General features: G+C 37.8%; 1 protein-coding gene across 1 annotated transcript in view; it reads left to right on the top strand.

The window, feature by feature from the left end:
- Positions 1–15,112, top strand: part of LOC137146858 (very-long-chain enoyl-CoA reductase-like) — a 33,404-nt gene that overhangs the window by 14,516 nt on the left and 3,776 nt on the right. The window contains exons 2-9 of the mRNA XM_067538439.1: positions 360–410; positions 952–1,003; positions 1,374–1,418; positions 3,051–3,154; positions 5,341–5,456; positions 5,574–5,679; positions 13,915–13,987; positions 14,082–14,125. Of these exons, the coding sequence (XP_067394540.1) occupies positions 360–410; positions 952–1,003; positions 1,374–1,418; positions 3,051–3,154; positions 5,341–5,456; positions 5,574–5,679; positions 13,915–13,987; positions 14,082–14,125 (591 nt within the window). The remainder of the gene's footprint in view (positions 1–359; positions 411–951; positions 1,004–1,373; positions 1,419–3,050; positions 3,155–5,340; positions 5,457–5,573; positions 5,680–13,914; positions 13,988–14,081; positions 14,126–15,112) is intronic.

Below are 15,112 nucleotides of genomic sequence, written 5' to 3'. Positions count from 1 at the left end.
TCTTTTGTACTAACAAATGTAAAAAAAAAAAACAACCCAAAAAGCAAAACAACCCAGCAAAAACCTCATTAGGTCAACACAGTAAGCACTTGTGGTTCCGACTGCACAGAGAGATTTGCTTGGTAGGAAGTGCTATTTTTCCAGAGTACAACTGCACTTAGAGATTTAAAGTCCCACAGCTGGTCCTGATTAAAGCTGCCTCTTGGTTATATCAGAAATAGTTATATTAGCACAGTCAGTAGTCTGGAAAAATGAGATGCTTCATCCTTAGCAATGATCATATTTCTAAAGAATGCCTCAAGAGCTGAAAGATTAATCAGTCGGTAAGCAATAAGAGTTGTCATTTTGTTTTCTATCAGGTGGAAATCCTTGATTGGAAGACAAAGCAACAGTTGTGCTTTCTGGATAAGGTAAATGATAATATTGTTAAAATGGTAGGTAATAGTATTTTAGAAGCTATTAATTTTCTTTAAGTAAATATGGTGCTTGTGAAAGGAGATGGAAAACCTTTCTTCCTCCACAGGAGAGAACAGCCCAGGCAGCAGCAGGGCAAACTTTCCCACACTTCCTTAAAAAGTCCCTCAACCCTCTTCTGGAAGGACCAGAGGACAGGGAGCACTTCCATCTTCCTTCACATTCAACCTCTCAACTGAGGGGGCTAACAAGGGTGCCAATTGTGATGTGACCCTGGAGAGATTTCACATAAGCCACCAAACTATCATCAGAACTCTTGGTCGTTATTAATATGGATGGATTTGCAACATAATTTAGAGATAAAATACTCCCTTTTCCTATTACGAGTAGTTTGAGTTCTTCATACTAGAAATAGAATATTTTGGCCATGTTTCAGAAAGTTAAAGGAATGCAGTCAACTTGAAAAATCACAAGTTGTACCTATTGATCATCTTCCAAAACAAATGTCTTACATGAACAATATTTTTCGTTGTCTAGGTTGAACCACATGCTACAATTAGTGATATCAGATTGATGTTCCATAAATCATGTAAGTATAATATTTTCAAAGAAACATACTAAGATACAAATCGTATCAGAATATCCGGTACATAATTATTTAAGATGAAATTATATAGTTTGATGGGACATGTAATATACACCCACCCTAATGCAATGAATCTGCAAATGAACACTAGCTGAGATTTAAAATAATTTTTAATTAATTGTAGTCCCCTAATTTATGCAAATCTCTGCTTTTATCTGTAACTTTTTGTTGATTTTTGTAATAAACCATAAAATAAGAAGTCATAAAAATCTCCAACCCAAAGCTTCTCTTGTTCTACTGCAGTCCTTACAACAGTGGATAATCCAAAAGCAAATACTATGGATTATGTTATGTTTTCTATTTTGTCTTGCAGATCCCCAGTGGTATCCAGCCAGGCAGTCAATAAGACTTGATCCCAGTAAGTTGACTGGTCAGGTGTAGAGTAATAAAACTATGAACAGAATGCTTGCATAGAGGGGGTGCAACATCCTGCCCTTTCTGATGGTATTATCTGTTGTAAGTTAATGTTAACTAGTTCAGCAAAACTATGAAGGACTGTACAAAAAGGAGCCCACCACAAGCTGAATTCTTTTAACATTATTGCTCAGAGTCCCACACACAGATCTGATGCCAGTACCCATTGTTTAGTTAACTCAGGAGTTTGCACATTGTTTTAATTTGTTTTCTTCAGCTGTTGAGCTCTTGTCCTTCAATTGAAGCACCATGGAATCTATATATTACCTGCACCAAAGTGCAGTGAGATGGACCCCAAAGTGGTGTTCATCTGTGAAAAGTATGAAGGGTTATGTGCTAGTGCTATTAATTCACTTTAACTTTTTGATCTCAGGTGGACATTACAGTTTTCTAAAGTGATAAGCTAATGCAAAATGAATTAATGGGAATATAAGATCTGCAGACCTAGCTGGTGCCAATTGGCTGATACAGTTAGTTTAGTCACAGGTATTTCTGGTAGAAAACTCTTGTTGAAAATGGCAGTGGCACACACGGGAAAGTATAATTGAAAAAGCAAGTTAATTCTACATAGTTATTCAAGTAAAATGTAGCACCTTTTTTCTTTTGCTGCTATTAAGCATACAATTATTTATGCAGTCCCTTAAAATGATTATGCTAGTAAAGATTAACACATTGTTTTGGGATCTGTCCATGGAAAATATATGCTTGCGCAGCTTGTTTCCTTCCACAAGTATTTACGTTACCAGGCCTCAACCAGTGGCTTATGCTGGGAAACTTGTCACTGAGTGACAGCTGGAACTTATGGGGATTCCCCTAAAGGCAGGAGCTAAAAGCATGGGTGCCATTAGTCCAAACCAGGCATGTGTCTCATGGGTCAAACCTCTGGTATGGAAAGATGTCCGTTAAACAAAAGAGTGTGAAAAAGAGTTGAATATAAATTGCATTTTGCTATGCAGAGAGGGAAAGATCCTGGTCTGCTCCATACCTACTGCTTAGAACCAAAACCTTGTGGCACCGCCACATATCCAGTGGACTGAAGTGGAAGGCCACAAAGAGGTACACACTGCAACCTCTTGCATGCCATGGCTTCTCTCCATGAAGGAGTTCATGGAGATGAGGAATGAAAAGGGGGCTAGTTAGTGGGTCCATGAACTATGTACTACAGAGAGAGAAATATGTACTCTATATGTACTACAGAGAAAGCAGTGACTCATCCCCATTAGTGTCTACCCATTTTCTGCAGCAGCAGTGGAATTACTATACTGGCTGCTACTGCCCATTAGGGGGAGAGGGTTCAATTCATGGTGTTGGTTTCAGTGATGTTCCATTGGTGCACAGAAAATTCACTATGTTTTTCTTACATTTTTGTATACATTATATATATAAAATAGAAGCACTCTGAATTTGTTTTATCAGATGGTACCCACTTCCCTAAGACTCTGATAAAAGCATGAGTCAGGCCAAAAGATCCCACAGATTAGTCTAAATAGACTGAAAGGTTTCTTTTAGTGCTAATAATGTTGCCAGCCTTTACTTTAATTTCACTGTGACATGTATAACCACTTCTTCTTCTCAGAAGGAAAATCATTGAGAGATGAGGAAATCCTGCAGCATCTCCCAGTTGGCACAACCGCTACACTATATTTTAAAGATTTAGGGCCACAAATAGGATGGACTATGGTGAGCTGTGCTGCAAGCTTGAAACACTTTAATTAATGCTTCTCCTTAATTAATTCTTGCATCGCTTCTCTCTGCATTTATTTAGAATTTCCATATGCTGCCTGGCCTGACAGCCGATATAGACAGCAGAACTTCATTTTCAGTGACTCTAATCTTAAGAAGCATTTAACCAGAGAATCCAATAAAAATACGTCATGAAATCCTGGCAGTGCACCCCATGGAAAAGCAGCAGTGGATTGCTTTACAATATGGTAGCCTGGCACCATGGAACTAAGTGACTATAACTTCTGTTCCTTGGGCTGTCAGAGATCAGGCTTATAGTGTTGTTCTGGAGATCAATCTTGCAAAGCCATATGAGTGATTTGACTCATGTCAGTCAATATAATTGACTTTGATGGATCTACTCATAAGACTAAAGTTACTCACATGCATGTTTGCAGTTCAGGTCCTGGGACATTAATGGCAGCTGGTCATTTCAGTGGCAGCATGAATTCAGTTTGATTTTGGTGAATGGTTTTGTCCGAATAAACGCTAAAAACAAAAATTTTGAATCTGTCAAAATTAACCATTTCAATGTTTGTTTTTTGAATCAACATTTCATTTAGAAACCAAATGTCACATCAAATAGATATTCAAAATGTCTCATTTGACCCAAACAATTTTTTTTTTAGTTTTTAATTTCATCAAGAAAGAACAACACAAAAAAAATCAGTTTTGGTTTGAAATTACCCAAATATTTTTTCATATTTTTGGCGGTCAGCCATCAAACTGAAAAATGACTTATTCATTCAGCTCTAACATTAACAGAAATTGAAAAACACTTACAACGTTCTGCCCTCTTTACTCAAAAAAAAGTTCCATCATGGCAGCGTTAGCCTGTAGCATTGACTAGGTGGTAAGAGAAATGGTGGTTCTGAAACAAGGTGGGCAAGTGCCCCTGCGTAAAGCCTTCTGTAATTCAACAATACACATATTGTCTTTTAGTATTAATTTAAATGTCACAGCATGAAGGTAAAGTTAGACAGCAATTTGAAAACATCATTTTTATTTACAACAGTTAATATAATCTTATTATTAATAACAAAATAGCAAAGACAAAAGTAATAAAAACCCTATAATTGTAAATAATCACTTGTTGTCAAGTATGAATCCTCAGATCATCTTACTGCAGCCTATGTTAGAATAAAAGACAGCTACCAAATAATCCTAAATGCAGTAAGATGATCAAAACAAATGATTAAAATATTAGTAGGTTATAAGATGCTTTCATATCAATGTACAGTGAAATACAACAGCATATCAAAACATTATAATCAAAGTATAGATACTGCCATATGATTGTCTTATGAACCATTTAGACTCTCATCAGCCTTCCCTTCATTCATATTATTCAGTTATAACCTAAGAAAAGCTTTAGCTTCAGCAAGTTTAAAAAAAAAAAAAAAAAAGTCTTCCCATCTACGGTCCATTGAACCTTTGCTAGGAAGAGTGCTGATGCATCAATTGTAATGATGAGATCCATGTAATGGAACATCAGGAGAACCTCAACAACTTCTTTCTGGGCAGAGGAGTAGCTCTAACTATATCAGAAAAAAGTGATTTTTTGTTACATAAATACAGTACATTTCCCATATTTTTTCTTAATTCAGTAATGAATCTACCTTAATTAGTTATGGAGGCAAAAATAATTATCGAAATTGACATCAATTTAAAGCAATGATAATATGAAGTAGTTCTATTTTAAACAAAATTCACTCATTAGAAATTAGGTTCCCTCCCCCTTTTTTTTTAGTAGAAATTCTTTATTGGCATTCTTTTTAACCTACAGTAAAAAAGTAGTTTGATAGGACACCAAGATGAAAAATAAGGGCTAAAATTATATAAATGTAATTTGCATGTACGTTTATCACAACTGTATGTGCTCATGTTATTTGCACGTAACTTGTCACGTGTGCAGGCAATTACTGACATTGTATACAGTCACTGCAAGTGCACATTATGTTTACGCATTTCTAACAATCTCAGCCTACAATTTCAATTGTTCTCATGCCAAAAAAAGATAAAATAAAAATCTCCATTCTGGGTTGCCGGAGGAGTTTACTAATCATAAAGAAAACAAAGCAGAGCCGCTGAGCTGTTCAGTCTAATTATTCTCTCTCTTTCTCTCTCTCTCTTTTTTCCCCCAGGTATTTTTGACAGAAAATGCAGGTCCATTGTTCATCTATTTTCTGTTTTATTTTCGCATGCCTTTTGTCTATGGCCTGGATGACAGGCTTACATCAAGCCCACATCCAGTGGTTAAGTAAGTTCTGTTATGAGCCTCGAGCAATATTTTTGTAAGCATCACATTTTTATTGCAAATATCTTGCCACACTTGTTTCTTTAGCATTTTTAAATGCTTTTGTCTTGCTGTTTCTAGCTTGGCATGTATCTGCCATTCTTTCCACTACATCAAAAGGTTGATTGAAACAATATTTATTCATCGGTTCTCCCATGGGACTATGCCACTGAAGAGTATTATTAAGGTAAATTGTGACCAAAATCTACCTACAGCCCTCTAGTTAATACAATCTGGCCACTTCCTGTACTGCTTCATTAGCAGTGTTTTGGTGTGGTGTTTGTGGTAACAGACAGCAGCTCTTGCGCGTAAAGCTGTATTTCTTTTACAAGATCTCTTGTAATAACCTTACCATTGTAATCTACGTGCCACCCAGCCATTATAATTTTTGTCTGAGTTTTCCCATTGCTCTTTTAAGATTTAATACCTTCAATATTCATTCCCTTTTTAACCTGCTAGCTCTCTTGGGTGGGAGGATTTCAGAAGCACTGTTATATTTTAAGGAGGAACAATCTAGTACACAACTAGAGGTTTTCAAAATATTTTAAATCTGTTTTTTCTAATAGCATCATAGACTCATTTCTCTCCTTAACATTGCCAAGTGGAAAATGACAATTATTAATTTGCTTTTGCTTCTTTGTGTAGCAAAAAGCACCATGGCTGTTCTGTGTTTCCTTCCTGTCATGAGCACAACCTAGCAACAGCACTGTTCTGGGAGCAGAGACTCACTTGTTCTCCCTCTGTTGGCTGCCTGCCTGTAATGTGGTATGATATACTGCATGGTTATGCAGTAACGACAGCTATTTAAAAAAATGTTGGCAGCAGAATACTCTATTTTAAAACAATGTTATACAGAATCTGGAGAATAGCAGATTATGGCATATCCTAATAGCCCTGTTTTACAGTATTTAATATTTTGTGTATAGAATACCCCCCCTTTAAAATACATCTGCATCTTAAGGTAGTGGTACTCTCACCTGGGAACTAGAAGGCTCTAGTTTCATTTTTACACCCTACCAATAGTCCTGTCTTTGTTATTACACTATTGATCATCTGATTCCATGCGAGTAATTAGTGTTAGTTTTGTGCTCCGTAAATGGGAAAAGGGTCCTAAATATTCAGCTAGCCGCATGAACTGGGCACTGGCAGTCCTCGGGAATTTTCTTTGCACAGATTTATTTTCATCACTTTCCTAAGCAGAGATTGTGCACAAGTTTCTAACAGGCCAGTAGCTCACTTAGAAAAGTCTGCTCTGGACACAGTGGTAGCTATTTTACATTAATAACATTACATATGTGAAAGCAGGGTAATTACAGTAAACCCTCACAGTTATGAACATCTCGGGAATGGAGGTTGTTCATAACTCTGAAATGTTGGTAACTGAACAAAATGTTATGATTATTCTTTCAACTGAAAATTGGCTTAATACAGCTTTGACATTTTACTATGCAGAAGAAAAATGCTACTTTCCCTTTATTTTTTAAGTAGTTTACGCGTAACAGTGCTGTACTGTATTTGCTTTTTGTGTATATGTGTTTCTGCTGCCTCCTGATTGCATACTTCCAATTCCAAATGAGGTGTGTAGTTGATTGGTCAGTTTGTAACTCTGGTGTTCATAACTCTGAGGTTCTACTGTCTTTAAAATGAATTCATACAATGCATTAAATCATCACTTCTCACTGGGGTTTGACACCCCTATTGCACCACTCCAGTCCATACAAAATACAGCTGCTAAAACCCTTATCCTTGCCAGTCATTCTGTCTAGGGCCTTTGAATTGCTCCTCCTTCTCTACCACATCAAGATCATGCTACTTGTCTTCATCCTCAAGTTCCTACAAAATCATGCCTCTCCCTACTTATCTGTCCTTGGGCCTAATTTGCCTCTCACTTGCTCTGGTGTAATTCTGTTGACTTTAATGGAGTTATTTGTGATGAAGAAATTCACATCTGGTTGACCCTTAATGAAAATTTTTCAAAATTATCAGCACAAAAAAACAAACAAACAAACAAAAAAAACTTTTTGAAGTTTCTGGTCAAATGAAACATTTCATTTAAAAGCTTTTTAAAAAAATAAAATTTAGGTAAATTTCAGAATGAAACATAACTTTGAATTGAAAAATTGAAACATTTTGAAAATGTCAAAATCCAACATTTTGATTCTTTTAAAAAACTATTTTAAAATATTTGTTTTGACTGAAACTATTCAGCAAGTTCAACATGAATTTGCAACAAGTTTTGGTCAGCCTGAATCTGCATTTCTTGGTGAAAAACATTTCACAGGAACAATTTTACCCAACTCTAATCCCCATTAACTTTACCAACCTCAACACCCTCTCTTTTTTTTTCTCCCATAGCCATTTCTGTCCTTTCTTCAATGCCATCACAGATGTGTGGAAAGCTCTTCCTGAGCTGCAAAGACAGTTCCTCATTTAAACTGGGGGAAAGGGATATAAACATACCACAAAGTGATCAAGTTGATGAAAGACCCATCGGCCCAGACCCTTAAAGATATTTAGGTGTCTACCTCCCTTTGAGGATCTGGGCTGACTGTGCCTTATTACTTATATTTTGTGGGAGGAGAAGGGAGTAGGTGTACAAATTTTCAAGGAGCTTTAACTATATGGAAAATTAAGGTCACCAACAAACCATTTTGTGAGCTGGCGGAACCAAAGAAATGTCCGACTCCCCCCAAATTCAAAATGGAGCAAATTTTAATACCTTTAGAACATCCAAATAACTCTTTGTAAACTTTCACTAAAATTCCATCATTCCTCTATCATGATGTGTGTGATTTTTATATTAGGCCCAGTTTTTTTTTTTTAATTCCTATTTAGGAGACAATTTGTTACACTCCAAACTAAAAGGAAAGCTCAGCTCAGCCTTAACTTTGGAGCCATAGATATGGCTTAATATTTATTATATATGTTACATATCTTTTAGTCTACACATTTTTCACAAGCACTCAAATATAGGTGGTAGAAAAGGCCTTCTATTTTAGGTACATTATTGTCCATATAGGGGCTGTCACTTGTTTGTCCTCTAGGAGAAGTCAATCATTTTAATTTAATGAGCGACAATCAAGTCCCTGAAAACAGGAATTAGAGGGGTTGGGACTAGATATTTCTGAGAGGGAAGGAGGGTTTCCATCCATCCTGTTGGCTGGGAGACCCTTACCTTTGGATTTTTTTAATGCTTTATTGTGCTCTCTGGGACATGGAGGATATGAGCAAATGCTTTTTTAAAAAGAAAGGATACAGGTGTAATTAAAATGGGAACGGACATGTCCCATCCATGAAGTTTCTACTCATTCCTAGCAGGAGTCAAGTAAAAACATTACATGGTACAAACAATGCTCCGCCTGGTAGCACTGCATATACCCTTAAAAAGTTGTTACTTCATTAGAACTAAGCAGTGTCATTTGCTGAGGAGTAAGTTGTATGCTGCCAGTTTTGATGACTGATATTGGTTTCAGCTGTGGCAAATCCCACTTATTTTAGGAGTCTTTCCTTAAAACTGTACTTTTAAGTTTTTGTAGTAAATCATATACTTTGATTGCTCACATTAATTACAGCATTAATAGTTGGGATCTGATCCAATGTTTAGATAAGGCTTTACCAGGAACATGGGATTTTTTGCTGCACTAAAATCCATAGGCATATGATTCAGCTCATAGCAAGTCCCAGATTTATGGAAGAATTTCCTTGTAAGATTCCATTTTAACAGTCTGAGCCCTTCAGTGCAGAGGCTGTTTTCCCCATAAGTCTGTTCCGCACCTAATGTGTTTTGGGTGATATTTTAATAAAATAATGAATAGAGAGAAACAATGGTTTTGTGGTTTGGGTGCTGGACTGGTACTCAAAAATTGGAGTCTGGTTCTGTGGCACATTTTCTGTAAGGCTTTGGGGAAGTCACAACCTCTGTGCCTCAGTTCCATTATCTATAACAGAATCATGCTCTCTTGGCCCACCATTTGTCTGTCTGGTCTGTAAACTTGTGGTAGGGACTGGCCTGTTATGTGTTTGTACAATACTTTGCACAATGGGGCCTCACTCCTGATTGAGGCCTCTGGGCTCTACTGTAATATAAACAACAACTCTAGAAAAAATGATACTGACATTCATTCTGAAGCTGTGAAAGCAACCACAATCCACGTTGTCAGATGTTTTACATTCAGCAAGTCTGGCTTGCGGATGCTAAGATGCTGATTTCAGACACACAACCTCTTTGGGCATTACTGCTAGAAATGCGGTTTCATAATATATCTGTGAGTAATGGCTATCTTGTTACTCTCCTTTCTCTCTACATTTAATAAGCAGAGCCCAAGTAACATAGCTCTCTTCTATATGAAAAATAACTTCCTGGAAGACCTGGACTTTCAGCTAACCATGGATTTGCCTTCCATTGATTTCTGTGGCTGCCAAGACAGTCTATGTAAGATATAGGGGTTATTACCCTTCTCATTCATTTTTAAAGAAAGACTTTTGGACCAAACAGATTGTGCTGCATTTGAAACTCACGTTAACAAATTAACAATCTGGTTACTTTAGGATGACTACTCCGCCGAGCTGTTTTTTCCATTAACTGACTGGCTTGTAGTGAGAGCATCTTGATTCTTGTGCTCTTCTTTTCTTCTCTGGCCCCAATGCTTCAGTCTCCTCCACTTTTCCCCAAAGTCTTAACTTCACCACAATTACCCACTCCGTCTACTCATTCAGTCCCTATGGAGGAGTCTCTCTCTTCTTAAAGCCAGGATGGCCTTTCTTCGAAATCTTCCTCCATACATCAGCCTCTGCTTTTTCTTTACAGGTTGGGTTCAGTTTTGCTGCTAACATCTTTCTCAATCAGCAGCTCAGAGCAGTTTCTGGCAAGGTATAATGGCACCACCACATAGGAGTTTACCTTTGGGCTCTAGCAAGTCTAGCTGGGAAACTCTTGGAATGGTAGTAGGTAAAAACATGTCACTAGTTTCTTAGAGTAGGCCTTAGCTACTTCAAATAATTGAAAAACTATATTTTGGGTATAAAAGGAGCTATAAGTCTTACCACTCATCCCCCTCCACCTCTGCCCACTGCCCCTCCACCTCTGCCCACTGGTGCGTAGGTTAAATCTGCATAAATTTTGGATTGAAGGGTTAGATTTTCAGATTGGTGGCATAATTCCTTAAATCTGTAACTCACAGTTAAATCCTGTAAAATACCATAAACAGTTAAAGTCAAGGGGAAAACATCATGCAGTTTATTAACATTCATCATCATTCAGGATCAGGCTGTGTGTTGCATGAGTGTAGAATTTTTAAAATGTTCATTTTTCACGCTTTTTTATTGCTGTTTTAAATTTTGTATTGCTGTTCTATGCAATTAAAAACATTAAACTTCAAAAAGGCTATTTGGGAAGTCATTTTTTTAAAAGCCATTGTGCTAATTAGTGAAAACACTTGGGGTTTTTAGCAGTTTGTACATAACTTTGTTGACTTAAGTGGAAGCTGTAACAGGCCCATAGTAGGGCTAGGAAAACTCATTGGTGTTTTGTGAAACTTCGAGAAATAAACAAAATTAGGGACCAAATTCTTCTGTGATATAACTCCATCAATTTTGTGCTCTTATGCCAGCAGAGAAGTTGGCCCTGTGATTTTGAACATCCTAAAACATTTTTCCTCTTGCTTTAAACCATTATTTTTCTGGTGTCAAAATTTAAAACCATGATTTTCTAATTAAATAAAAGCTAGAGTTATGTGGACTGAGCCACGTAACTGCCTATATACAGACATCATTGTTGGCAGCAGGGATTGAATTTGGAAATTTCAGCGAACAGCACAATCTCTTGCCACTTTAGCAAAGAATAACTCTAGCTGCTATATAGTGACAGGTTCCTATCCTTGATGGAGCCAGTCACTTCAGGAAGACAATGATGTGCACTAACCCAGTATATCACATATGCAGAGAAAGACTCTTATTTGAAAGTAATACCTAACAACTGAGGACAACTGAGGGAATAAAAATAATTGCAGCCAAGCTCACATTTTGTCGATAATTTATTGACCTTCAATAAAATGTTAGTACAGACATTCTGACCTACGAATGCTAAATTTAGAATAGAAGTTCACATTTGAATTCTACAATTCTAAATGTAGAACTCAGCTCAAACTTTAGTTACTACATTTTTATAAAAGATAAATAATTGTTGACATGAGTGATACTGCCTTCACTTGGCTGTGCTCCCATATGTTTTATATTGTATTATTTGTAAATATTAATATTATGGTAGCTCCCAAAGGCCCCTATGAGGATTGTCCTGGGCTTGGTACCAACATAGAAAAGATACAAGCCCTGACCAGAGGTGCTTAAAATCTAGACACAAAACCGCTAAACGGTAGGGAATGGGGATACAACATGCAGGTAAATTAATCTGAGGAAGAGCTCACACAGAACATTTGTTAGTTACATGTATTGTAGTTTGCTTTTTTGATTGGGTTTAGATGAAGGGAGGAAAGGAATAGGAAAAGAGGAATAGTCACAGCTTGTCACCGGCCTAGCCATGATCAGCAGGCTGGGTTTTGTAGGTGTCACAGAAGAGGCCACTGTTAAGGTGGACTTTGAAAGAGGATAAAGTAGTGGCTGTTTGGATTTTTATCAGGGAGTTTTTCTTAAAGCTTAAGGGGCAACCTGGGAGAAAATGATGAGGCCTTCAAGGGAGAAGCTGACTGGTGGGCTGTACTGGTTGGGAACTCTGGCAGAGCAAAGGCACGAGTCAGTGTCACAATAGGATACTAAATCAGCTAGGCAGGACAGGACTAAGTTATGAGGAGCCTTAAAGGTAAGGACAAGAAGCTTGTATTTGATGCAGAGGTAAAGGGGGAGCTAGTGAGGGACTCAAAGAAGGGGCTGATGTGGTGAAAACAATGAGCTAGATGATTTTAACAACTGCAGCATTCTGAATTTCTGAATAAATTTGCAGAGTGTATGGCTGCAGTAGTCAAAGCCAGAGAAAGGAGCTTGTAGTAGTCAAGACATGAAGCGATGAAGGCTTGGATGAGTTTTGCTGTGGGCAGGGAGCAAAGGCTGGATTTTGGAGATGTTGTGTAAGAAAAGAGTGGAAGGATTTAGAAATGTCCTGAATATGTGCATCCTGTGAGAGAGCCAAGTCATAGGTGACACCCAGGTTACGGATGGGGAGGAGGTGTGAGGGAAGGAAGATAAGGAGTTGAGTTGGCCACGTTGAGTTTAAGGTGATGATTGGATAAAGATGTCAGAAAGACAGGTTGAGATACTAGATTTAGTGAAGAGAGAGTGCATCCATAGAGAGGTAGACTTATGAGTCATCAGCATGAAGATGGTAGTTAAAGCCTTCTTTGCAGAGGAGAGCACTTAGAGCAAGAATATAGGAGTGGAGGAGAGGGCCAAGGATAGATACCCAGGGGAAAAGGAACCTGGCAAAGAAGACACTGAAAGAGCAATTGAAAAGATAGGAGGAGAACCACCACGAAAGAACAGAGCCATGAAAACCAACAAAGGACAAAATTTCAAGTAGGAAGAAACCGGCATTGCAAAAGCTGCCAAAAGGCTAAAGATGATAATGCTAGAGTGTAAGCCCTGAATCTAGCCAGTAATAGATCACTAGAGAATGTAGTGAGAACAGTTTCAGTGGCGTGGACAGGGTGGTAGCTGAACTGGAGAAGGTCAAGAACAGAATTAAAAGAAAGGAACTCAGCAAGTAGTTGCAGACAACACATTCAGTGAGTTTGGAGGTGAAGGGGAGAAGAGAGGTTGGGCTATAGTTTGAGGAGTACATAGGTAGGGTCAAAGGTAGGTGTTTAAAATAAGGAGGATTAAAGCATGCTTGTATGTGGGAGGGAAAGGAAGATGATAAGAGAGTTTGAGGTGAAGAGTGAGGGAAGGGCTCTGATCTGGGACAAGGAGATTAGAAGGCGGGAAGGAGGGAGCTGGGTCAGAGTTCACCATTTAGAACGCATGATGTTTCTATATATGGCAAAATAAGTCCTCCCTCCCCTAGTAGTTGGTTCTTATGATTCCTCACCTCCGATCTGTGTGCTGTGAAGCAGAATGGCTTCCCAGGTAAAAGACTCATTTAGCGTCAACTCTTTGGGCTACATTTTCAAAAGCAGTTTCTAGGCCAAACAAGCCTGTATGCTCTGAGGGGGAAAAAATCTCACTCCAAGAGCAACACTTCCTGCCTATTTACTGTTGTCTTTTCCTGTTCTTTCTCTCCCACTCTACCACACTTACATTGTCGTTTTTGTTGCATTATCTGCAACTTGCAAGATCTGTCCCCAAGTGACCATTATCACTATTTCCTGTGGCACTCACTAGTCTAGGTGACTGTATTGTTTTCCCTTCACACAGAGGGCAGTTGATATTTTTATGCTATAAAAATTAAAAGAAAGAAAATTACTTTTTTTTCCAGAACTGCTTCTATTACTGGGGATTTGCAGGTTGGCTTGCTTATTACATCAATCATCCTCTTTATACACCTCCTTGTAAGTACCAAAATGGCCCTCAGAATGATTTGAACCTTTACTTGGGTGTATCTGAGTGCTAACTATCCACTTTTTTAAACATTTTGTTTTCTAGCCTATGGACAAAAACAGATAAATTTTGCTGTGATCATGTTTCTGGTATGGCTGTTGCTTTTTTTTTTTATAAAATAACATTAAATACTTTTCTTTATTATTTATTATATTGTGTGAGTAGGGGTGGGACAGGATTTACTGCTCGAAAGCTCAGGACATAGAACTAAGACTGATCATCTTAAGTCAGAGACGAAGCTGTCAGTTTTGACCTGAACCTGGACTTCAGGGAAAGTTTTAGTTGAGTAAGAATTTCATGATTGGGCTGTTTAATCTGCAGAAACTAGATAACTTGTATGCGGAGAGGCACACTCAACCATATTCATCACAGTGATCCTGGCATTATCAGTATCTAAGACTGTGTTAAAATTTGTTCAGGTTATCAAGTGTTGAGAATACCCAGTAGTTCATAAGTAGCCACCAGCTGACCTACTACAGAATAATGCAAGTGTTAATTTTCAGGGCAAGGGTTTCATCTTGTTGGCTTTCCATATATTCTGACAGAATTCCTCAGGAAACAGAATCCTGAAAGTGTCCTTTCATGCACTTCTCTAGGACTATTTTATTTCCTTGCTATACTAACATTTGCTTCTCTTAGGAAGCATCCATTCTCTCAAATGCAGATGTAACCTGTCTCTGCATGAAGAGAAGAAGAAGAATTTCTATAGTGTTAATGATTGGAGGATCTCATAACACTTTTCAAATGTGAAATGTTCTGTGGGTTAGATTGTTATCCCCATTTTACAGATGGATAATTTGAGCCACAGAGGCTAACGTGACATTCACAAGATTAGCTAGCAAAAGTGCAGAGTTGGGAATAAAACTCAGGAGAGCTCTGATTACCAGTTTTCTGCTCTACTCTGGCCAGAATTGTATATACGACCTTTTCAATATATTTTTCACCTAACTGGTGGTGGAAAACATTTCCTAAAATCAAGTGGAAAAGTTAGTTAATGAAACTTTGTGAATCACATCAAGTCCTTGCTATAAGAAGTAGCAAGTAGTTATGGACCAGCATATCAGTATTTATGGAGC

This window comes from Emydura macquarii, unplaced genomic scaffold, assembly GCF_026122565.2.
Source record: "Emydura macquarii macquarii isolate MOO-44397 ecotype Brisbane River unplaced genomic scaffold, CSIRO-AGI_Emac_v2 contig_480, whole genome shotgun sequence".
Lineage (NCBI taxonomy): Eukaryota > Metazoa > Chordata > Testudines > Chelidae > Emydura > Emydura macquarii.
This window is presented reverse-complemented; position numbering and strand designations above follow the sequence as displayed.